Here is a 26,712-nt window from a genome sequence, read left to right as displayed (position 1 = left end):
ACCGCCTCTGGAATAAAATAAATCGACCGCGACGTCGTGGAGAAATTAAAACGACACTGAAAAAATGATTTATATAAATTAGATCCAAAATTCATAGAACAATATCTACCAAACAGTTCACTTCAGCAAACCGCATGTTTTTGTGTTAATTTAGAATTATATATTGACCACTCATATAACGATTCTGTTAGTGTGAAGTTATTTTCACTAGATTCGTTTGCCTGCTATACATAGTGATTATGAATTGCCTTAAAACCATTGAAGAGCAGTTGTCTATGTCGGAAAATGCAGCACTTGCATCACCGGAACTTTCTGAAAGACATTCTGTGGATTATGATGGACCTCTAAATATATTTTACACATGCGATTGTGAACTTAAAAGCGTTCTTGTTAATTTGAGGAATGCGGTGATATGTCGATCAACGAAGCCTCAAGTCATAAAGGGCACATCTTCACTCCTTGTTTTCAAACGTCTACCTTCAAACGTAGACCACGATTCCTTCCGGTAAGTTGATAGTTTACTATGCACCTACTTGTTTACTTACTAAAATAAATGGTGTATTCACGAAAGATATTGTGTTACTAATTTAGTTCTTATATCTTCAGAAAATTTATGTGAGTGACTGTACTGTGAAAATATATCATAAGACTAATTTAAGCTAGAATTTAAAGGATATTACTGCAAATTATGTCAGTAGTTGATCAGCTAAATCTTAGCAAGCGCACAATTTATTTTAATATTGTCAAAGTGATTAAATACTAACTGAATGAAAACTGTGTATAGGAAAAACTCCTGATAACCATTTTTAGTCACCACGTTTACTTCTTGAGTTTAGTTTGTATAAGAAATGTACGATTAAGAACATGTATCTGTTTTCACTTAAAATTACTCATAATTTGAGGATGAGAAAAATATTTATATTTGTCATTATACAATAATTCGTTTCATGCTGACTATTCAGATCTACCAGTTTGTCTTTTATTGTAGTTATGGATAAATAAATATTCCTAGATAATGTTATACGTGAGTTCGAAAATAGTTCATGTTTTTCATCATAAAAAAATTATAAATAGGGAGATGAAACGGCCGTCTAGTGCGTCCAGGTTTGTCATGGTGGTCTAGCTTCAATTGACTTATGATCTCAACTATATAAAATAAATTATAGTCTTAATAATAAATACTGAATGCAATGTTGAATGAAGATTTTGCTGAACAAATACTAAATAATATTATACTGCATAAATTTCACACTGAATTATACTATGACCTCATATTTTATCTTGTATTGACCTGACGAAATAGACGAGATGAACTAGATGAAATTAAGGTTGTTTATCACTGATGACAGTTTCAGTACTTTTTAGAATTATATAATCCCCTGACGAGAACATATCTTAAAGGAGGTTAGTATTTATGCCTTTCATTTTAATGATTTAGTTGAAACTTAGGAACTAGATTTTACTTTTAATGTTGATTATGTTGATTACTAACTTTACATCTGAGTTATTTAAAACATCAGATGAGTGACTAGCCATTTTCATGATTTTAAAAGGGGTCTAATAACCTAAATATTCACTTTTGTTTTGACGATATATGATCAACAGTTGTGATGTGTTAGTGTGATAGTTTGAAGTATTTGAATTATAGTACAAACTAGGATTCCCAGAAATAATGCAGATTAACCAAGAAGAACTATATGAGCACGAACGAACGTATTGTATTTGGAATTCGAAATCAGGCAGTCATCAAGTACGAAGGAATCATTAGTTCATGCAAACACTACAGATAGAAAAAAAGTAAAACATTCATCTCTAGTACCCCTTTTATTTTATGAATAAGATTCAAACTCGTCTCGATTCGAACTAACAATAGTAATCACGGTATTTAAAAGACATTTATTATATCTTTGACTTGACAGAAAAAGACATGAGAGATGGTTCTATAAATTTTTATACCACTCTTGTTTTAGTGATTTTATTTATTTTCTTTAAGAAGTTTATTTGGCTAGGCTATAATCTATTGACGAACTAATCACATTTAAGATAGTAGATCTTGGATTTTGGTTAGAAATTCACTCACTCATTTGGCTAAATACTATTTTGGCATTATAACTGATGTCAGTTCGTAATGAAAACATTAAATCTAATTCCTGACCCTAACATTCAGCTGTAAATCATAATCCTAATTCCTTACACTAATATATAACCCTCTCTGACTCTGGTTAGTAGGCGGACTTTCCAAGGTCATTTTAGCTCTGCTCAAAGATTGTCCATAAATTATAGTCTTACCGTTTATTCTTTCAAGTTTGGACTATTTACAGCTTTGGAAATGTGCTCATATTGTCTTGGCATTAATTACTACTGTAGTGGATGAGAACACAAGGGGGACGATCGAATGTATTGAAACACAAAATTACAGAATCTCTTAGTAAAATCAGAGAAACATACAGTAAATTTTTCATTTGTAAAATATCAATCAATTGTCTCAAACTTGACTGTTCCTTCTTTTCCACACCGCTAACTCTCTGTTCTCGTTCTCTTCTCTTCGATTTTCTTAACATTCTGCCTCCAGGTATCCCACTTTCGACTGAAGATACATACTACTTATATCTATGGACACCGGTAGCACACACCACACTACCTGTTATCAATTATGATTAATTATACAATGTACATCATTTTTATCAATAATTAACAAATGTAGTTTGCATAATTTTCACCAAGTAGATCATCATTTATGAACACTAGTGAACTAGTATTAGTCCCAATACTACAAATATCCTCCGCATTTCAATTCTTCATGGTATTACTACAGAATTAAATAGCTTTTTTAATTTTATATAGTTAAGATCATGAGTCAATTGAAGCTAGACCACCATGGAAAACATGGAAGCACTGAACGGACGTTTCGTCCTATTATGGGACTCCTGAGCAGTGCGCATTCACGATCCCGCCTCGTGAGATTCGAATCCAGGACCTACCAGTCTCGCGCCAGAGCACTTAACCGATAGACCACTGAACCGGCATCCAGCTCTATTTCATTTATTCATTCAGAATTAAATTATACAGTGTTGCCGGTATTCGAATTCATACGTTACACATACTAATATAAGTCGAATAAATATTTGACAGATAGATTTAAAAACGTAACTAGGATTAAACAGTTTTGTACAGTTTGACTCTATGGGTGACAAATGTTTCTAAACTAAACTATATATCATCCTAAATATGAATATTTTTAAAATACTTATACAAAGTGATATTTTTGAAGGAATATTAAGTACAACCGTTACTATTATTTAGTCATTCAGCTAGTCATAAGTGACTAGGAAGAATAACACTATTGCTTGTATTATGAAATTAAGCAAAAGGTGTATGATACAAAAAGTTCAAGTGAAATAAATGAATGAAAAGTATTGGATAGTGATAAGCTGAAGATTTAAGAGAAGATAAAAGAGTATTAGAGGTACCTAAATAGCTGTTACTAATTTCGGATTGTGTCACAAAATGTCTTCAGTCAAGTCGGTATATGTTGGGATGACCCTGCATTTTTCTCGCAAGCGACATGACAAGCTCGTGAGTCATCAAGGAGCATTTCAACCAATCAGCGATTAATTAGAAGTTGTGTGAAGTTATGTTACTAAAATAACGAGATCCTGATTGGCTGATTAACACACTGCTACTATGTTTAGCAGTATTCTAGAATTTTCGGTAAAACTCAAGAACTCTTAAATTACTATAAAATCCCCATATTTTCTGTACATAAAGGAACCTTGCAGTAAGGTGTTTCCCTCACACTTTGTGCCTTTTCTCTGGTCTTCAAGTCGGTGTATAGTTCTAGCTCGGGGGTACGGAACTAGCTTAGGGAAGCGAATATAGCATTCACAATCGGCCAGACGTAACAGTATACAATTCAGAATTAACTCCAAACATAGAACAAATATGCGTAGGCCCACGTTATCAAACTGAAATAGCTTATCAAAACAAAATTGACAGGATGAATAACAACGGATTCAAAATAATGACGTCGGTAATAATAGTAAGAAGGACGAAACATTGAGAATATAGTTTAAAAAATGGAGCGAATCCGTGTAATAAAAGTATGGAGTAATATTATAATTATGTATCTAAGGGGATGTAGCGAAATTAAATTACTTGTCAAACTACATGTGACTCTGTATCCTGAAACCCAGAATTTCTAACGACTGTTAAGAGTTAATTCTAATAACATATTTAAACTGTTGAATAGAACACTATTAGACAGTTTCCAACTCCATGGACTCAGTTCACTCGAATATTTAGCGAGTTCACAGATTCATGTTACATTCCAATTTTATTTAGTTTTATCTTTTTACTTACCCTACTCTTATGTTAGGCCAATAGTGAGTTTTAAGATTATAAGTAGTTAGGTCTGGATAATATTTATCCCAATTGAGTTGAACATTATTTTTATTATTACTGTGGTGTATATTACTTACGTCAACATAAGTAGTATATAACACTAGTTAGAAGGGGAACGCCTAGTATCAGAAGGTTTGGAAGATCGAGTCTAAGGGAACGGAAAAACAGAGTAATTGTTGTGTCAACAATGGAACGATGAAGTTTAAGACGAGTGATGGATTATTTGCAGAATGTAGTATTTTATGTATGGTTCATATATTTTATCAAAATACTCTAATAATTTGTATTAAAACACTTTTAATTGTCTCTCACCTATGTTCTACTTCATTACATTACTACCACTACTACTCACGCTACTACATAGTTTACTATTATAAGAATAGAAACTCCTGACAACTTGTATTAGTTTCATAAACTCGATTGTATTAAATAATCGTAGTTGAAATTTCTGGGAAAGTTTGACATACTACTTTAAAAAAAATTTTTGTATCTATTTAGGTTTACGTTTTGTTTGTTCAATTTTTAAAAAAACAAACACTTTTTACATTTTTGACAAGATTAAATTATGTCATTACAATAATGATAATAATAAGGGATAATAATAGTAATAACAATAATAGTAGACCTTAGTTACATTGAATGTAGAAGTATGAGATTGTTTCTGGTGCGCTGGTGACATTTTTTTTTTTCGCATAAAAAGTATCGTAAAACCTGACTCGTTTTCAGGATAGATTGAAATTGTCAAATATTTTTACACCATAAATAGTTATGTAATAAAAAATTGCAAATTGCTTATTATTATTATTAGTAGTAGTGGTAGTACTTATTTTACTTACTTATTACTGTTACCCCTCGTGGAAGAGTATAGGCCGCCCACTAGCATTTTCTATTCAACTCTGTCTTGGACTATCGTTTCCAGTTCTTTCCAGTTGCTATTCATCTTTTTCATGTTTGCTTCTAATTTCCGACCCAGTGTGCTTTTCGGCCTTCTTCTTTTCAGTTTACCTTCAGGATTCCAAGTTAGTGCTTGCCTCGTTATACATTTTGATGATTTCCTAATTTCCTTTTGAGCTGGAAGCTGGTTTATTCTTTCCCACAGTAGGCTGTTGATGACGGTATCCGGTCAACGGACGTTGAGTATCTTGTGTAGACAACTGTTTATAAATATTTGTACTTTTTTGATGAGCAGTAGTATGGCTACTCAAGATTATATCTAAATGTTTGGATGCCTGCATTATTGAAATGCAGAACTGTATTTAGTCAGTATGTACTGGTAAAATGAGTTTACTGAATGGATTCTTTGGTAATGTCGGTATTAACATGTAAAGTTAATATATTTAGTATTGTATTTCATACCATCAGAGACCAATTAAGTTCAGTTCTGAAAGGAAACGATGCTAAGATACAGATACAAATAAATCATAATGAATATCAGACTAATTGATTTAAAATTGTTGGCAATCGTGATGAAGTAGTCTAATGGACGAGGTGCTGAAATTTGTAACAAAGAATACGAGATTGGAGTCTCAGTGTAAACATCACTATTTGTATTCAACTACATCAAACTGACTCATATCAACTAGGGCGATTCCACTAGTTTCCTCTGCGACGTCATTATCATATTTCGCTCACTCATCATTACAAATCAGTTAATGTTTTGTAATAATTTCTGGAAAAAGTGATTCAAATATTAAAATTTACCAGAGGTTAAATATGTTTAGGTAATATTCAAACTATAGGTAAATAAATAAGCCAGCAAACCTTTCAGAAAGCTAGTTGACTAATAAAAAGAACAGAGGAGAATAAAAGCCATCTGTTTCAGTGTTTTGCGTATGGTGATTCAACAGAATATGATATTATGTATTAGTCAGAAGAAACGTTAAATGGAACCATATATGATACATAAACTTTCATTAGTAAAATTAATTTATGGAATGCAAAGAACAAATATGAAGTTAATCCATAAAATGTTAAAACTCATTAGTTACTTAATAAATGCATACTCTTCATTACTATACTCTACTAATTTTTTGAAAGGATTATAGAATATAACTATACTCAGTGAGTAAAACTTGTTACTTACGAAATCAATAGGACGAAAAGCGAATGTCCAGTGCCATAACTGGGTAGGTGGCAATAAAGGTTCCACCTAAGGGAGTTGGAAAACCCTGATTTGAAACCAAAGGTGAACATGGGCTCCAGGATCCTGAAGGAACAAATGTCACATGAACGTATTGTTGGTCACTGACCACTATGGAACTGGATCCCCTGACGCTGCTCCACTGCCTTGTGGGTTAGACCTTTAAGTCGAAAGCTCCGTGCGTGGTTCCCTTAGATAACCACACGCTTCGGTTTGAGCACCCAGACAGTATTACAGCCCACACACAAATCAAGTAACTTGTGTGGCGCATATGTATTCGATGCCTCCTCGTACCAATATTTATGTGCTCAAATAAATAGATAAGTATGTACAACTAAATTTATCCTCTTTAATTGACAACCAGTTTTATTAACAATCGGAATTCCAACTTTGTCAGTGAAATATCAATAGTTCGCTGATAACCGTCTATCTGTGACACTGAATAATATGAGCTTGAATCTTATGAAGAACATGATTTCCGCAAAGATTCCAGACATAATTTCTTTATTACCTACATTTTGGGTTTAGAAAATTCTTTTCATATATTTAGAAATCATTTAAGTGAACAACTTTTTCATGATGATGTCATAGTTTTGATAAAAAAATCTTCATACATTCATCATTATCTATTCAATCTGATGGATGTGTTTTCATATCTAAACGTCATATTCATAACGCTTGATCAGTTTAATTTAATTTTGTTGATTCAGTTGAACCATTCATAAACTATTAATCATGATATATATATAAATCAAGATAACTGGTCGAGTACACATAAACTCGATAAATTTTCTTTCGTCCTAGTAACAGAACTTCTCAGTAGTGCGTATGCACGACATCGCACGTAGGATCCGAACTCATGAACTTATGTTTCGCGCGCGATCGCTTAAACTCTAGACCACTGAGACGGCATCGAGCAGTGTTATTGTTTAACTTCAACCAATCCACGATATTACGTGACTGTTCTCCATTGTCTTTAGTGAGTAACTGTCTCACAACTGATATAGTTGAACTCCACTGGTCACGATTTCTCACTAAAACTCCAGAATATCTATTTTGATACTAGTGAGAAAATGATAATTATCAGTAAGAGGTTTTGGGGAGATTTTTTGAGCTTCAAGATTTTCAATGGTAATCTAACATTGATCCATTCATAGTATCAATCCAATCTCACAGATCTTCATAACCCTTTACTGATAATTTCTTTTTATGTTACAAATCACTACAACTAGCAAATTGAAATAGTCAAATCTTAAAAAAACTTGGTTAAATTATTTATAACTGATGAAGTATACATTCAAAAACGACAACCACGTCTGGTTGTAGAGGTATCAACTCACTGAAGACAATTTGGTGAACGGTTGCTCAGACTTCGTGGATTGGTTGAAGTTATACATTAACACCGTTGGATGCCGGCCGACTCATTGGTCTATCGGTTAAGTGCTCTGGCGCGAGACTGGTTGGTCCTAGGTTCGAATCTCGCGAACCGAGGCGGGATCGTGGATGCGCACTGCTGAGAAGTCCCATAATAGAACAAAAGGGCCGTCCAGTTCTTCCAGGTTTTCCATGGTGATCTAGCTTCAATTAACTCATGATTTCTGTTATGAAAAAGAAAAGGAGATTGATGTACTTTAACTTAATACAAAATTATATTAAGGGTAGAAAAAAGAATAATGTTTGCTTACACCAATTGTCAACTTAATTTTCTTTCATCAAACATAAAAAAGGATTCAATTAAGATTATTTATTCATTATTTTGTGTATTTATGTATTACGTAATCGTTTTTTCCCTCTTCACTATGTAATACTGACAGTTAGTTTTATTTATTATTATTACTCATGAATATATAAGTCAGTTTTTTTCTGCATAGAAATGAAAATTATACTCAGAAATCAATGTAAGAAGTGATTATTCCACTTGAAAGATACACTTAAGTGAAGTACTATATGAGAAAGATGTATGATGAAAGGGAGAAATAAGCTGAAATAAAAAGGGAAAGGGAATGAAAGGGGAGGAGAGAGAGAAATAGTACTATTTTCAGCTTAATGATGCCATCAATTATTAACTAATAAGGTAGTTCATAACAAAATTCAATTACACTTTGGTTCAATTAATCACTTGAGTCTTTCATATATTTATTAATATTTATATATATTGTTTATTAACAAGAAGAAAATTGTTATTTAACAAACTATAACTTGAAACAATGAAAAATAAAAAAATTGTGTATTCTGATTCAGAAGGGGTTTTGTGAAGATTTTAGTAATTGTAGCTAGACCACCATGGAAAACCTAGAGGCACTAGATGGCCGTTTCGTCCTATTATGAGACTCCTCAGTGGCAGTGCACATCCACGATCCCGCCTCACGAGATTCGAACCCAGGACCTATCAGTCTCGCGTGCCAGCTCAGTGTTCTGATTTAAACAATATAGGTTAGTATAAATAAATCAAACAGTAACAATTATTTTAGATTTATTTATATTTTGAATTTATTTCATACGCTAAAAAATTCATTTACAACATCTCATGTAAACATGTCAAAAATATGACAACAAACGTAGCTATGATGCTTACTAACTACCTAGTAGATCATATTCGCCATTATGTCAAGTTGAGCCTATGTTTACAATCCTGAATGGCTAGTGTGAAATGAAAAAGAAATACTAAACACTGGTAGATTTAACTGTTAATAAAATAAAATTGTTTGTATTTTTGTGAGATCGAACAAAAGGAAAGAGAAACCTTTATTTGTTCAATTTTATCAGTTACCTTTCTAAACTATATAGGTCTCTAATCCCAGCAACAGTTATAATGATTTACTATTTTAGCTCACATGAATCATTTTCTGAAGTAAAAGGGGTTATTCAAAAGTCAAACGATCTCGTTTCTTTAATCTTCATGTTCTGAGACCTAAAAGTATAACAATTCCTGTTTCATATTTTGTGTGAAGTAAATCCAGATAACTTATTGATATTATAGTTAATCCAAGATAATAGATTTAAATGAAACTTTCTGTCTCAAATGGGACACTTTATCAAAATACTAAAGTGATAATGGTGATTAAACTAATGATTTGATAGTTTAAGTGGCTCACAAATTCTGAGTAGATAGATTTCAATATGTAGAACTGTTGGCTAATTAATTGAATACACCATTTTTAGCGAGAAGTCATGAACAATAGAGTACAATAATGATACATCTGAGTTACTAAACATTGAGACTAAAAGGTGGTTGTATAATATTGCGAATCAATCATATTAAGACAAGCAAATCAATGGATGATAGCTCAATGTTCGAAAAGTCATGCTGTTAACGTGTGATCTGAAAGTCCTAGATTCGACCTTCGACAGATTGGTGAATATACACTGTCAATTAGTCCCTTAGTGAGATGAGAAAGCCGTCCAATACTTATTGATCTTCAATGCTTATTTGACTAAGGTGATTTCGTAGTGTAAACTAGAGAAGTAAACAAAATTATTATTTATAAACAAATTACTGAACTAAATACTATAACCGTATTGTTTATCAAAACATAGACAAAGAATTTATATAGTTGAAATCAGCAGTGCGCATCCACGATCCTGCCTCTCATAATAGGATGAAACGGCCGTCCAGTGATCCCAGGTTTTCCATGATGGTCTAGCTTCAATTGATTCATGATTTCAACTATATAAAATTACTAAAATCTCCACAAAAACCCCTTCTGATAAAGAATTTAGAGACAAGCTATATTTCTGACAAAGTAATCAATATCAGGTATCTACCTCAGTACAATGGAAGTTGGTCACGCAATTTCGTGGATTGGTTGAGGTTAGACATTAACACCGTTGGATGCCGGCCGGCTCAGTGGTCTATTGGTTAAGTGCTCTGGAGCGAGACTGGTATGTCCTGGTTTTGAATCTCGCTCGCGAGGCGGGATCATGGATGCGCACTGCCATTGAGGAGTCCCACAATCGGACTAGCTTCAATTGACTCATGATCTCAACTATATTAAAAAAGTAATCCATATTCTTCTCTTCTATCATATTTCCATTCTGTTTTTATGTATATAACTCATCATTCATTAACCAAATATGTAATAAAAATAACCCATTTTTCAATTATTATCATTCTTATCTTTTTAAAGTGTTGAAATTAACAATCACAAAAATCAATATAAACCAATTGAACATTCAAATAATATTTGTTTAATTGAATCAACAACAACAACAACAACAACGGCGACACCTCTGACATCTTCCCTACTTGATGAAGGATCCCAGTTAGCTTATATACAAGATGTACGATTTCATATTAATCAATTAAATGAAGATGATAATAAATTATTTGAACGTTATAATTGTTTATTAATACAATTACGTAAAGAGAAACGACGTTATCATTATTTAATTAATCGTTATCAAAGATTATTTAAACAACAGAATGTTCTAGAAAATTTTTCAAATAATTTACTATGGAATGTAAGTAATGAAATAAAGGATCATGATAATAATCATGATGATTATGATAATGATCATGTTAATAAATTAGATTATCTTAACTATTTCAATGATTATACTACTTATAATAATATGACTACTATAAGTAGTATGAATGGAATGAAGTTGTCTAATAATAATAGTGATTTTCTAATGTCAAGACGCCACCAACATCAACAACAACAACAACAACAGCACAAAATTCGTCAACTTCATCAAAACAAATCGAATAGTACCATGAAATCACATCGTACACGTTCATTAACACGTATGAAAAATATGATTAAAGATTGTAATGTCAAAGAGAAAAATGTAAGCTGTTACATTATAATAGTCTTTTAATTTGCAAGTAAGCTAATATTACGAATGATATTATAATGAAGATGGTCAAAAAGTAGAATCAAGAAGATACAGTTTGTATTAGTTACTATTAATTATGGTAATATGCACAAATTCTAGGTCGTATTGATGTATTGTCGATCAATGTATACATCAATGAGTAAAGTAGACCTAGTCATTATCTTGTTATTGGATTCAATGAATTGAAGAGTCTTTTGTTTTATCATCTTATCATACATTTTTATCCGTATGATTAATTTATTAAAGGGATTTATTTTTTCTAGTTGTTCATAAACGATGCTCTTATAGTCATTCATATAGAATAATGTTCACTATTTGCTGTCCCTGATATTTACAATTAGCTATCTTAATGGAACGGTAAAGTTTATTTGCTCAGTATTACTAATAAGAGTGAAGTAGACTGAATAAAGTTCAAAAATTCTATCAGATGACTGAAAGTTAAGTTCTTTAAGCAATAATACATCAATTTACAACTGTTCTTAATCAAAACAAAACATGAAAGGAAATCACATTCATTTTACTATCTATTGTTAACTCAAATGTTTTGTGAATATTTTACATACTTTAACATCAGTTATCATTATGGATTAATGTCAATTGAAGAACAATCGGAAACTAAAGTACACTAGGCAGTTCTGGATGAAAATATCTTCCAAGTATACATATCTCCCACAAAACAGTCGATTAAATGAATATTACCAATTATAATCAACGACTAGATTCTAAATGGGTTTTTGTTACGATTAGAAGAATTTGAATTGTTGTACGAATTAGAGATCCCCGAAAAAGCTCAATTTAGATGGAACAGAAGTAGGTGAGGATAAACGAATGCGTTGAATTTGCAATTTGAAATCAGGCATACAACAATCACAAAAGAATCGTTAGTTCATACAAACATCACAGTTTCTTAAAGTATCACTATGATAATATCACAAATAGAGACAGATTCTAGCTCACGAAGTACTCTGAACAAGAATTGATTGACGTTGAAAATTTACATGATAGATTTCAATTAAGTAATTCAAATAGACTGTGATTGGTGTGAAATAATTAAGATTTCTAGATTCAACTCTGTATGAAATTGTGAATGGTATACAGTTGAAAAAAACTCCGCCTGTAGCTATTCTAGAGTTACTGCCGGTCCCAAGCCTGGGTAAAGGAGGAGGGTTGAGCATGGGGTTAGTGACCCCATCCAGTAGAAAAACAAACTCGCTAAAAAGAAACGCTAACCAGAAGAAATAATTCAAAACATACAGTTGAAAAGACCTAAACAACCAAACGAAATAATTATGTATCACTGATTAGTTTTTTATATAATTTAATATCTTATATCAGTTCATTTAAAAGACCTTTGTGTTTTTTAATTTGAATGATCAAATGTAAAATGGGCTTTAAATAATTCAATTTAAACTTTTGTCCTACATTCATATACTCACCGACTCGACGAAAAAGAAGCTTGGTGAAAAGATTTATCACCTTCCTTATTAAAGTAAACAGTGTTAACATTGAATTCACTTAGTATGGTTTGTTTGAATTTTCCCATTGATGCTTAGGACTGCAAATGGTCAGTCAGTGAATATCAACCCTGAGATGCAGGTACATCCAGCTGACGAGTCCCAAATAGGACGAAACGCGCGTCAAACTGGATTCCACTACTAGCCACTATCCATCTTTGCTTATAGTGTTAGCATTGTTGTAAAATATTTTAAACTTGGATCATTGGTAATAATCTATGTGCATTTTCAATATTTTTTATTTATTTACAATTGATTGATCACTGGATGATGATCAATGTTGTGTATGTCAGGTCCTTCTTAGTACACATCAAATCCTATCGACCTAACTGCAATGTGGTGACTAGTCTAGGTGTCTCAACATTGCATGCACTATATTGAGATGAGGTAGTGGTTGAAGGTAGTCAACAGGAAACTCTGACCACAGGTTTCGTGATATTTGGCACTCGTCAGCAAGATTTACCTGTATTCTTGAGGGAACTGATGTTCCTTGACGGATTCGATCCCGTATCACCCAGCTTCACAGTCAGAGACGTTCTCACTGAGCTATACTGGCAGTGACTGACCTCCTTTAGGACTGAGATTTATTCATTTTATTGAAAATTATATTTTATTGTGGTATAATAATTCTATTCACTCTGTTTAGTCATGCTGCTTCTCATTACAAATATGTGAACAAGTACTAGCTAGGATTTCTGAGTACAGTATTCAATGTAAATTGTTCAAGACAACCGATAATCATTAAACAACAATATTAATTTGTACATATTACTTTGAAAGTAGTAAATCATCCGAAAGTACTGAATTATTAATAATCTTACATCTATGCAACTACATGGTTAAACGATTTCTTTTTTAAATTCACTTGGTATTGTTTGTTTGAATCTTCCTATTGATGTTTAGCACTACAACTGATCAGTCCTTTATTGGCATATGTACGTACTGTGAGTATTGCTTCGATAATCACTTAATTCACAAGCATTATAAGCAAAGATGGATAGTGGCTAGTAGTGGAATGCAGTTTGACGCGCGTTTCGTCCTATTTGAGACTCATCAGTTGAATGTACCTGCATCTCGAAATTGATGATCACTCTGAGACTCGAACCTAGTACCTTTTGCTTCAATCGCTATCACGTTATCCATTCAGCTACTGAATCCTTATCTAAATTATAAAGTTTCTTTAAAACCACTTAAGCTTCTATAATTAGTAGCAAATAAATTATTTAGTAAGATCTTTTTTTTTTCAATAATGGTTACTATTCAACAACCATTGAACATTGAAAATTATTGTTTATTTATTTTTCTTTTGTTATATTCTAGTCCAATTCTAATATGATAATTCAAAATGAAATAATACAACTTAATCAAGTAGAAGCAATGCGTAATTTTTTTACACTTTATACAGTACAATCACAACAATTAGATGAAGATACAATTAATGTTAGTGAAGAATTAGAACAATGTAAAATTACAATGAATCAATTAATTGAACAACTTGATGAAATTGAATTATGTCAAAATCATTTAGTTTCTAAGTAAGTTAATAAATAAAAAAAAGGTTGAAGAAAAGATTATTGTAATTTATGAGAAGGGGGTTTCGTGGAGATTTTAGTAATATTTATAAAGTTGAGATCATGAGTCACCGTTGGATGCCGGCTTAGTGGTTCTAGAGGTTAAGCGCTTGCGTGAGAGACTGATAGGTTCTGGGTTCGAATCTCACGAGATGGGATCATGCATGCGCACTGCTACCTATGAGTCCTACAATAGAACGGAATGGCCGTCCAGTACTTCCAGGTTTTTCATGGTGGTCTAGCTTCAATTGACTCATGATCTTAACTATAGAATATTGTAATTTAAGTTATTTCGATTAATGTATATGATTAATAATAATATGTATATGTATATGATTAATATTGCCAATTTTCATCCAACGGTTACTAATGTATGTGAAGTGATACTATAAATCAGCTATTTAAACTGGTTTAATGAAATTACATCTATTTATTGAAAGACTGTTAATTGAAACATTACTGATGAAACTAGGAAAGGATAAAACAAACTTTTAATTCAAGTTTACAACATTCACTTTAACGTAGCTATTCGTTAAATTTATTCAAAGAGAGAAGTGAAGGTATTATAAACATTGGTCAGTTAATATTGAAAAATATTTGATCTATTTCCAGTGGCGGTTTGATTGAATATCTAGGCGACCTGTTCCTACCACATAAATATTTCAACAAGTTATCTGTGTTTGTTCGTTCGTTTATTTTAACACATCATTATGCTTATTAATCGCATAAGTTGTTCAGGTGCGTTTATGAAAAGTGTAAGACCTTTCATTGTACAACTTACAAATGAACACAATCAAAGACATTGTGTTGGTTGACAACATGCATTGAAATGAATGAACATAATTGAAATGTTGATTCGTGAATTGCTAACACCTAACTGACGATCACTCAATATTTATTGTCAGGATCGGTCAAAAGATCAGGAAAGGAAACTTATTGAATTACTTTGTACTAAGAACTTTATATTGTACTAAAAATATAATAATGAATAAAGCCGTTAATAATAATATTGTCATACTGAATGCTTTATAAACAATTCTATATCTTCACTTAGTATTGTTTGTATGAATCTTCCCATTGATGTTTAGGACTGAAACTGATCAATCTTTAATTGGCATATGCGCATACTGTACGTATTGCCTCGATATAGCCTTATTTCACAAGCATTGCAGTCCTAAACATTAATGGGAAGATTCAAACAAACAATACTAAGTGAATTTAAACTTCACCCCATTGCACAGGCAAGTGGCTATCAGGACTCAGTAGCTGAGTGGATAACGCGATGGCGTTTGAAGCGAACGTTGGTGGATTCGAGTCTCAGAGTGAACATCAATTCCGAGATGCAGATACATCCAACTGACGAGTCTCAAATAGGACGAAACGCGCGTCCAACTGGATCCCACTGCCAGCCACTATCCATCTTTGCTTACAATTCTATATCTTATTTATTACATGAATGTGAATATTTTTATCTCATTTATGATGTGATGTTCATACTATTTTCTTCAATTCATTAACTTTTCTTTCTGTAATATTTATCAGAGAACTTCATGTACTTTTAGAAGCACATTCATCTTTAAATCCAGATTTAGAAATAACGTATACAGTAGATCATGTTTCATGGACTCCTAGCTATGATATAAGACTTTCAAGTTCGACAGCAACATTAAAAGTAAGTTATTCTTATTTTTCGTGAATTTTTACTTCCGTGATGTTTTTAAATTTTTTCAAATAAGTTTGTTTATTTCTCTAGATTATGCTATACTAGGACGAAATGACTGTCCATTACTTTTAGGTTTTTAATGGTGATGTAGCTTAGATCGACTCATGAATTGAACTGTTAAACGTTTAGTCTTTACGTAGTGATATTTGGTAGACCTATCATTCAACTGTCCTTAATTATGAAATTTGAATGTTATCGATTTTATTGAAATTTAAGTAAGTAAGACTTCTGAATAGCCGTCCAGTGCTTCCAGGTTTCTAGTGATGGTCTAACATGAATTGATTCATGATCTCAATCAAAATAATAATAATCTCCACAACGCTATACTGACAAGACATAATGTTAAACTTCAATAGAACTTATTCTCATCAATGACTAATACTTAGAATCATCTTCAACCCAAAAAAATATATTTGAAACAAGGTCTTTTAGTGATAAATTATTTGAAGCAATTTAGCATAGATTTCTGTCACTTATTCAATATTTATCATAATTTTTCAATAATTGAAAGCATGAGTCAATTGAAGCTAGATCACAAAGGAAAACCTGGAAGCACTAGACGGCCGTTTCGTCCCATTATGGGACTCCTCAGTGGCAGTGCGTATCCACGACCTCGCCTAGGGAGATTCGAACACAGAACCTACCAGTCTCGCGCCAGAGCACTTAACCGATAGACCACTGAGCCGATAGGCATCCAACAGTGTTCACCAATTGTCTTCAGTGAGTTGATATCTCACAACAGACGTAGTTGAACCCCACTGAAGACATTGGTGAATGGTTGCTCAATTTCGTGGATTAATTGAAGTTAGACATTAACACCGTTGGATGCCGGTCGGCTCAGTGGTCTATCGGTTGAGTGCTCTGGCGCGAGACTGGTAGGTTCTGTATTCGAATCTCCCTAGACGAGGTCGTGGACGCGCACTGCCACTGCGGAGTCCCATAATGGGACGAAACGGCCGTCTAGTGCTTCCAGGTTTTCCATGGTGATCTAGCTTCAATTGACTCAAGCTTTCAACTATTGAAAATACTGAAATCTCTATAAAACCCTTTCTGATAATTTATCATAATATTGAGTAATTTCACTAAGCAAACGTTTTTTTTAAATTTAAGGTTAAACAACCATTTTCATCAATTTAATTATGGTAAACTATAAACTATTGAAACATTGAATATTCAAGTGTTCAAGTGTTAAGGTGAAAAAAACCACATTCAATAATCAAATAAACTGGATAAATTCCTTTAAATGAATATTTTCTGTATATAGATAGATGTATGAGTCATTTAATCATTTTGAATGAAAGAATTAAAGTGGAATAAGGATAGAAAGAATGAGCTTTATCAAAAAAATAGACAAACTACAATTTATAAGACGAGTTCTGGTTTGTTTGCCTTCAGGTGGACAATTTTTTCTTTTTTTTTACACTGAATTGGCTTCGAAAAAAATTCAAAATGTTTTACACTCCCTTGGGAATATTAGATTTTGAACAGTTACTGAACTAAAAAAAGGGGGGCTCACTCAAAGATAATAATAAATTACATTAATGATGTTGATGATAAGAATGATCAATAACGTAGTTATACTGTTGATGGAGGTAGTGAATAAGAATATACAAAGAACAAGAAACGGTAGGGAGGGGGGAGGGGACAAAATGTTATTAGTCTGTAAATATTCAAAATTTATACCACCTTATATAAAAAAAAAACAATCATCAGACAACTAGTAATGTCCAGGTTACTAATAGAAAGAAGAAAAAAAAAACAAGAATTCGATAGAGAGAAAGCACGAAAAAAAATCACTTCTAGTTCATCAAAAGACAAACAAAGTTTCTTAAGTAATTACTTTGACAATAAGTCAAGTAGAAAAAGAAAAGAAACAACAAGAAATTTTCCCCTAGAGATCCATAATAGAATGAGCAAACAATGTGAAAAAAGAATCTTCAGCTTCTCCTATTAAAAGTCACTTAATCAGTTTATTTTAAATAAATATCATAATTTTGATGGAGTTTTGTTCTCTGAGTTGGAAGAAGTAGGATAAAAGCTCCATGACCAAATCATCCTCCTCAGAGAACAGAACTCAATCAAAATCATCCGCCTGAGCTACAAATCTACTCCACCATCTCAAAATTGTAATAATAAAGATGATATTTTAGTAGAAACCCGTTGAAAAATAAAAAAAACAACACAAAATGTAATGAAGTGAAAATATGACAAACAATACTTACTTACGCCTGTTACCCCTCATGGAGGAGCATGGGCCACACACCAACATTCTCCATCCAACTCTGTCCTGTGCTATCCTTTCCAGTTCTTTCATGTTGTTATTCATCCTTTTCATATCTGCTTCTATTTCCCGGCGTAATGTGTTCTTTGGCCTTCCTCTTTTCCGCTTCCCTTCAGGATTCCAAGTTAAGGATTACCTCGTGATGAAGTTTGGTGATTTCCTTAATGTATGTCCTATCTACATCCAAAGTCTTTTCGTAATTTCCTCTTCAGCTGGAAGCCGGTTTGTCCTCTCCCAAAGTGGGCTGTTGCTGATAGTATCCGGCCAATGCATGTTGAGTATTTAGCGTAGACAACTGTTTATAAATACTTGTACCTTCTTGACGATGGATGTATTAGTTCTCCACGTTTCAGCTCCGTACATTAGGACTGACTTGACGTTCGTATTGAAGATTCTGACTTTGATATTGGTTGAGAGTTGTTTTGAGTTCTATATGTTCTTCAATTGTAGAAATGCTTCCCTTGCTTTGCCAATCCTCGCCTCTACATCTGCATCAGATCCTCCTTGTTCATCAATGATGCTTCCATGATATACAATAGATTATATTAATATTTTATGATCAATAAACATAAGGATTTAAATGATTTGAAAATCAGTATAAACTTGTTCAATATTCAATCTCATATTTTTACAATAAATGAAGTGTAACTAAGTGGAAAATTCAATATTACCGCAGAAATAACAGCAGAGAATTTAATTCACCAGAAAAATTGATAAGTTCAGTAATTATTTCTAAAAAGATAGCATTGGGAATCTAATCGAATTTTGGTAAAAATTGATTCAGTATACGGTTGTGGAGGTTATTGAGTTTAAATCGATATCATGAATGAATTAGTGTTAGACCACCAATGAGAGCCTTGAAGTACTGGATGGCTGTTCCGTTCCTCAGCAGTGCACACTCACAATCCTGTACCAAAGTTAATCGAACCCAAGACCTTTGATCTCGCACACAGCAGCTTAAACTCTAGACCACTGGACCGGCATCCAATGTTGTTCATGTTAAACTTCAACCAATTCACAATATTGCGCGAGCGTCCACCATTGTCTTTAGTAGGTAACTGCCTCACAACAGACAAGATTGAATTACAATATAAAGATTAAATCTGTTCGCGCGAGATCAAAGGTCTTGGGTTCGATTCCCCTTGGTAAGGGATCGTGTATGCTCACTGCTCATGGGTTTCATACTATGGAGAAACAGTCGTCCACTTCTAAATTTTCAACGGTGGTCTAACATTGATCCATTCATGATATCAATGAAAATGTGATTCATTTTATCATGTTATCATTGTTCAATTATCGGATTTATGAGAAGTAGAAATAGATATTTTCTTTTAAAACTTGTAATCATTACATAACTAATGGTTTACTAAGTTCACATTTAGAAAAATTAACGGTTCACCATTAAGACAGCATAAATATCTTATTAAGTTTTGTTTAAATGAATATATTTAGTAGATAATTATTGAAGACTATAGGTAACTTAGGGTTAAAATCGATTAAAATGTTGAAGAAGTACCAATCAGTTTTTTTCTAATTCTTCAGTATTTCATTTATTGATTCTGGGCTCAAATAAAATATCTGATCAAACTATACCGTTATTACATCTTTTACGGTGTATTGAAAACAAACTCTTATTGTTCAATTTTTAGATTATTTACTATGGAACTATACGTCAAAATACTGGTGAAGATTGGGAATTTGGTAAATTAACTTTATCAACCGCTGAACAAGATAATTTCAATGATGTACCAGAATTAAAATTAGAACAGCTATCATTTAAAAACAATGAAAAGTTAGTTTAATATTATAATTACTTGTTTATTTGATTTTTGTTGTTGTCAACATTAAAACTAACGTATAGTGGGAGTCCTCGAGAATTCCACGATATCATCTCCAGAAGCTGAAAACATTGAATAGAAATGTCCCAAAAACAGGTAGAACGATGAAGGGTCATGCATTGCAATTAGATTGAGTAATTACTCTTTTTCTTATTGCATTTGGTGTATTTTCGGAAGTCTTTATAAATATTAGGACCACACATAATCTTATGTGCATAAATTAACCTTCATATACAGTATTTAATTCTATTGTTTTCATTACTATTGGGAGCTCAGATTTAGGTATTTATTTATTTGGACACATAAATATTGGTAAAAAGGGGCACCGAATAGATATGCGCCACATATATCATTCGATTTGTGTGTGGGATATGATACTGTCCGGCTGCACAAACCGAAGCAGGTGATTCTCACAGAGAGCCACATTCCAAGCCTTTGACCTGAAGGTTAAATCCACAAGGCAGTGGAGCAACGTTAGGAGATGCAGTCTCATGGTAGCCGATGACCAACAATAGGTTCATACACCAGTTTTTCCCTCAGAATCATGGAACCCATGTACACCATTGACATAGAATCAGGGTTTTCCAACTCCTCTAGGTGGATCATCCGTCATCCTTTCAATTTCCTAAACAACACCCCCGCCACGAGAAGGTAGTGAGTAGGACTTTCCTGACGGTGGTTGAATATGCGGGGACATGTTAGAGCATTTCGAGTTGGAAGGCTGACTTTTCTCACCCACGATGGCACCACGGCATTTGGGTGATCATATTTAGGAGTATTTCCAAAATTTAGGAAGCGGCTGGGAGGATTATATCCAGCGTTCAAAAAGCAGACTCATCAATATATATATGTATATATATATGATGGAGAATAGGACCTCCAAATGTCAAAAGATTCTATTGTTTGTCATATTTCTCAGATTTTTCAATTATTATTATCATTTCCAATTATCTTTTCTTCTTCAGTAACAACAACATTACACCTTATATCACTTTTTAGTTTAGGCTTTGTAATAAAGGAGAAATAAAAAATAATAAGAGGAAACAAGAAAGTGGTAGTAGGATAGTTCGACAGCTTTCGTTAAAGGTAAACTAATTAAATGATTAAAGAAGAAGATACTGTCAAAGTGTTTTACGTATGAACTGTTCAAGTTTATATCGAATAATGAAAAAGCTTAGCTTAAGTTTTGATAGTTGTATGACGGACGATAAGATCATCAGATAAACTAATTACAGTCATAATATTTTAACTTTGAAGGATGATTATGTCAAGTTTAAATCCTTTAAAAGATATAGAATCATGAAACTAAAAGAATTAGGTAATAATTATTAGAATGTAATGTTTTTGATGAACCATCTTAAAACATCTTTGAATTTAAGCAAAGATGGATAGTGTCTGGCAGTGGAATATGGAATGCGCGTTTCGTCCTATTTGAGGCTCGTCAGCTGGATGTACCTGTATTTCAGAGTTGATGTTCACTCTGAGACTCGAACCCAGTACCTTTCGCTTCAAACACCATCGCGTTATCCACTCAGTTGGATTCGAGTCCCAGAGTGAACGTCAACTCTCAGATGCAGATACATCCTGCTAACGAGTCCCAAATAGGACGACACGCGCGTCAAACTGCATTCTACTGCTAGCCACTATCCACCTTTGCTTACAATGCTTGTGAATTAAGGCAATATCGAGGCAATACGCACAGTATGCACATATGGCTAATAAGAGACTGACCAGTTACACTCCTAAACATCAATGGGAAGATCCAAACAAACAATACTAAGTGAATTCATCTTTGAATTCATTAATTTTTCTATTGTTTGTTTGAATCTTCTGATTGATGTTTAAGACTCCAATTGATCAGTCTCTTATTGACATATATACATCTTGAACGGATTGCCTCGATATTGGTTTAAGTTACAAGTACTATAAACAGAGATGAATGATGGTTAGCAGCGGAATTTAGTTTGATACGCGTTTCGTTGACTGCTAGCCACCATGCATCTCTGCTTATAATCTTTGAACTGACTTTAAGAAATATCAAATATTGCTATATCAGAGTAGTATCTGAAAACAGCTGATTCAGATGAATTATGAATATTTTACATTATGGACTGACCTTATCTGGACAGTCATTAGAAACTACATAGCATTGAATAATTGTTTCGTACTATTGTCAACTAGAATTGACAATCTTGCTACGAATCGAAAACAGAAGCTTCTTTTTCCCAAGTGGTTACATTACTTTTGGATCATTCAGTAGGCAGTTAGCAGTTCACATTTCTAAAATCATTCATTGAACAATAATTAATGACAGTTGTCTATTGGCATTGGGAATATCTGTTTAGGACCCAGTGAGCCTAAATTCGACTGACCACGTCTTCTTAGATTGAATAATTTCACCAACCCTGAAATGAATATCAGTAAACAACTTGCTAGGGCAAGTGATTAATTTGGCCAATTAATTTTACTCAACAATAAAGATATCCCCTAAACTACGCGTCAAATTAGTGAACGTCTATTTAGTTTTATGTAGTTTTGATGTCAGTGTAAGTATGCTGAGAAAATCTATACTTTGATAAAATCAAAATATCTTATCAGTTATCCATATGAATGTACAACTTTGAGTAATGACCTATACGACTACTTGAAAACAGTTTCCTTTTAACAATAACAAGCATTAGCTGAAAGGATATGACTAATGCATTATCCTAGGTTAGAACTCAACTCTAATCCCTTTGAACCGATCGATGTTAGTGTTCTCAGGTTATCTGAATCTGGTCAGTTAAATTTATTTTATACACGTGATATTGTAGACAACCGGTTCAGTAGGTCATTTGTCAGATAAAAAAACTAGGTACGATTCCCTTCAAACGCCATCGCGTTATCCATCTAGCTATTGAGTTATCTTACTGTTAATATATTTACTACTAAAAACAAAATACTTCAGACAATAACAACTCAAGATGAGAGATTTTGGGAGGTTAATTCAAGTTAAGTAAAGTTTTTGTGATGGATTGACTTCGAGAATTTTTTTTCACTGAATAATACTTTGTCATGATCAAAATTTTCTTCAAAAACAATTAATCCTCAGCAACTATTGAACTAAACAATACTTGTATACTAATTAGCAAAATAATCTAAAGTGAACTACTTAAATTCCGTCTAAAAGTAGTGACTGATAAGATCCCTCTTTATGGTAGTACGATTGTCATCACCGATGCTATTTAATAATCATCAGGCTATATTGATAGCTGGATGAAATTAAAAATATACATAACAGAATTCTAGTTAGGTGGTTCTATGTTTCTGTGCCCTCCTCCACAACATATGAAGCGTTATTGTGTTTGATATTTGTAGATAGCTATAGGTTTACTTTCCTAGGAAGTACCCAACTAGGATAAATCAATTGTTTGATTCCTTTTGACTTCCAATCTACAATCTTCGACTCTTACAATAAAATTATTTGATTGAACATAGTGTTTTAATAATCATTGTGAATGTAAACCAATCCATTCATATTTTATATTTTCCTATGCAATTTAGTGTTGTTCGTAGACGTCAACATATTGATAAATTTGTAAGAAATTCAAAAGCACGTTCATTTCACTTAGATGATTCAAATGATCATCAAACAGTATCATCATCATTATTTCCTTTAAAAGAAATAGTTACTGGACAATATCATTACAATGAATACAAAAATGAAACATACAATCAAATTGATCAAACAATAAATGATTCAAGAAGTAGACTAGAACATAGTCAATTAAATGGAGCAAATCATCAAAGATCATTATCAAGTCAACGTTATTATACAGTAAGTAAAATTGTTAGTTGTTTGATATATGAAAGTAAAGATTTTTCCACCAAACTCTCGAAAAGTAAAATTTAGATTAGATAGATTACAAGCATCGTATAGAGTTTAAGCTTCCCTGTGAAAAAAAAGTAAAGAGCAGAAGACAATGTATTCTGATTTGTGTTTGTCAAATATCTGCAAATATTGGATTTGATTTCAGGCAGAAGATTTTCAACTTAAGTTGATATTGTTATATCCCGTGGAGATTTATGAATGGTAACTTTGAAGACTGTTTATGGACCAATATGATACGTATATTTCCTATTGTATAATTGTTAAGTAACTAAACTATTGGTATTCGTGTTCCTCTTATTGTAAGCTTTATTCTTGAGTTATCCCTAGTTCATTAATTACTGTTCTCCCTATTCACAGCCACATTTGGCCAAATCTTATACAAATGTCATTTTCTATTTTACGGTACAATATGATCAGTTTGATTAGTGTATAAACCCAGTATGTTTGAGAATAATGATTCATATCGCAGAGGCAGTTATTGATGTTCTGAACTTGACTGACTGGGCTAGATAGAAAGCAGGACTGATAACTACCCAAGACTGCTCATACGGCTTTTGTGTATCATTGGGCGATCAACGAATTCGCCTCTCTCTAATTGGCGGGAATCAGCACGTTCATATATTAAAGAGGGCACGCAATCAATCGACATAACAGATATGTTTGTCTTATTCTTTATAATTTTTTAAACTTGTTATCCGACATTAATTATCCATGAATAAAATTAATTTTAAATTGAAAAAGATCAACAACTCTTTCTTGTAAGTTTAATAATTAGAAGGGAGTTTTGTGGAGATCTTAGCAATTTTATGATTGAATTCATGAGTCGATTGAAGCTAGTACACCATGGAAAACCTGGAAGCACTGGACGGGTGTTTTGTCCTGTTGTAGGCTTCCTCAGTGGCAGTGCGCATCCACGATCCCACCTCGCGATATTTGAACCCATGGTGGTCTAGCTTCAATTGACTCATGATCTGAACCATATAAGTTTATTAATTGTTGAAAGTTTTCCTAGACTTAACACTGAAGTTTGTGAATAGTAAAATACGAAGTATTCAAATAAAAATGAAGATATATTTGCTGCGGATGTTAGATCTTCAGAACTCATAGGATAAATTGCAGTCATAAACACCAATGGGAAGATTCAAACAAACAATACTAAGTGAATTTAAACTTCACCCCATTACACAAGCAAGTGGCTATCAGGACTCAGTGTCTGAGTGGATAACGGGATTGCGTTTGAAGCGAAAGGTACTGGGTTCGAGTCTCAGAGTGAACATCAATTTTATTTTGGAAATTTGTATTTCTTGTTTTCATGCCAAAATCCCCCATTTTCACATTCACATCGTATTTCCCACTTAGGAGGACCTTACATGTCATTGGTTCGTCGTCTCTTCTAATATGTTATTTTGCGACGTTTCCTAAAGACATTCTATCCTGTATATATCCGCTTAAGTTGTGTGCTTGTTGTTATTCATACTTCTGGCTCCTTGTGGAATACATTTCCCTCTTATGAACTTAAACTTCTCCCTCTAGTTAGGAAGGTTGAGACTCATCCAAATAGTTAGCTTGTTTGGTCATTGAGGGAAATGTCGCTGAATCTTCGTTTCATTCACCGATTTAGGTGATCTTATAATCTCTTAAAACATAGCTATATCACAAAGTCATGTCTAACCTATGATACGATGAATTCTTTCTGAATGTAATGACATCATAACTTTTTGATAATATTTTGTAAACTTTTCTTTTCCAGAATAAAAATGAAAATCATTTAACCAATGATACAGATTGTATACTAATTCATTGCCCTTCTACATCATTAGACAGTATTATACTTAAACAAGATAATGATTCAAATTATAATTCAATAAAAGTGGGAAAATTTTCTACTCTAAATAATTTAACAAAAATATTAAAAAATAAAAAAAATTATTTTCCATCCCTTTCATTTGAAATACCAAAACCACCAAAATCTATAAAAGGTAATGGTGAACCACAACGTGTTACTATTGGTATATTAGAATTTAAACCAAAATTACAATATATTACAATACCGAAACAAACACCAAAAGCTTTTCTACGTGCTACAATGCATAATCTATCAGAATATGCATTATTAGAAGGTCAAGCAAGTGTATATATTGATAATAATTTTATAGGAAAAGTAAGTAGTTCAATGCTCTTTTCTTTTTGTTTATTGATGTACTGTATATTATTTGTTCATGATGAAGTTATATTTTGAGTGTCATTTTATAATTTAATAATATATACTATCAAATGAGAAGTTTTCAATATTATCATAGTTGAAAGCGTGAGTCAATTGAAGCTAGACCATCAGGAAAAACCTGGAAGCACTGAATGGCCGTTTCGTCCTATTGTAGGATTGCTCAGTGGAAGTGAACATCCACGACCTCGCCTCGTGAGATTCGAATCGAGGACCTACCGGTCTCTCGCTGAGGAGTCCCACAATAGGGCGAAACGGCCGACCAGTGCTTCTAGGTTCTCCATGGTGGTCTAGCTTCAATTGACTCACGCTT

At 32.8% G+C, this 26,712-nt stretch overlaps 1 protein-coding gene across 1 annotated transcript in view; it reads left to right on the top strand.

Annotated features, from left to right (window-relative positions):
- Positions 1-11,257: 11,257 nt before the first annotated feature.
- The window catches only part of Smp_142900 (hypothetical protein), a gene marked incomplete at both ends in the record, with an annotated part of 21,639 nt that continues 6,184 nt past the window's right edge, over positions 11,258-26,712 (top strand). Inside the window, 6 exons of the mRNA XM_018799898.1 lie at positions 11,258-11,332; positions 14,215-14,421; positions 16,009-16,137; positions 20,119-20,261; positions 23,851-24,124; positions 25,929-26,339. Of these exons, the coding sequence (XP_018653765.1) occupies positions 11,258-11,332; positions 14,215-14,421; positions 16,009-16,137; positions 20,119-20,261; positions 23,851-24,124; positions 25,929-26,339 (1,239 nt within the window). The remainder of the gene's footprint in view (positions 11,333-14,214; positions 14,422-16,008; positions 16,138-20,118; positions 20,262-23,850; positions 24,125-25,928; positions 26,340-26,712) is intronic.

This window comes from Schistosoma mansoni, chromosome W (genome assembly GCF_000237925.1).
Source record: "Schistosoma mansoni strain Puerto Rico chromosome W, complete genome".
NCBI classification, from domain to species: Eukaryota; Metazoa; Platyhelminthes; class Trematoda; order Strigeidida; family Schistosomatidae; genus Schistosoma; species Schistosoma mansoni.
Note: the sequence above shows the minus strand (reverse complement) of the source record. Positions and strands in the feature narration are given on the sequence as shown.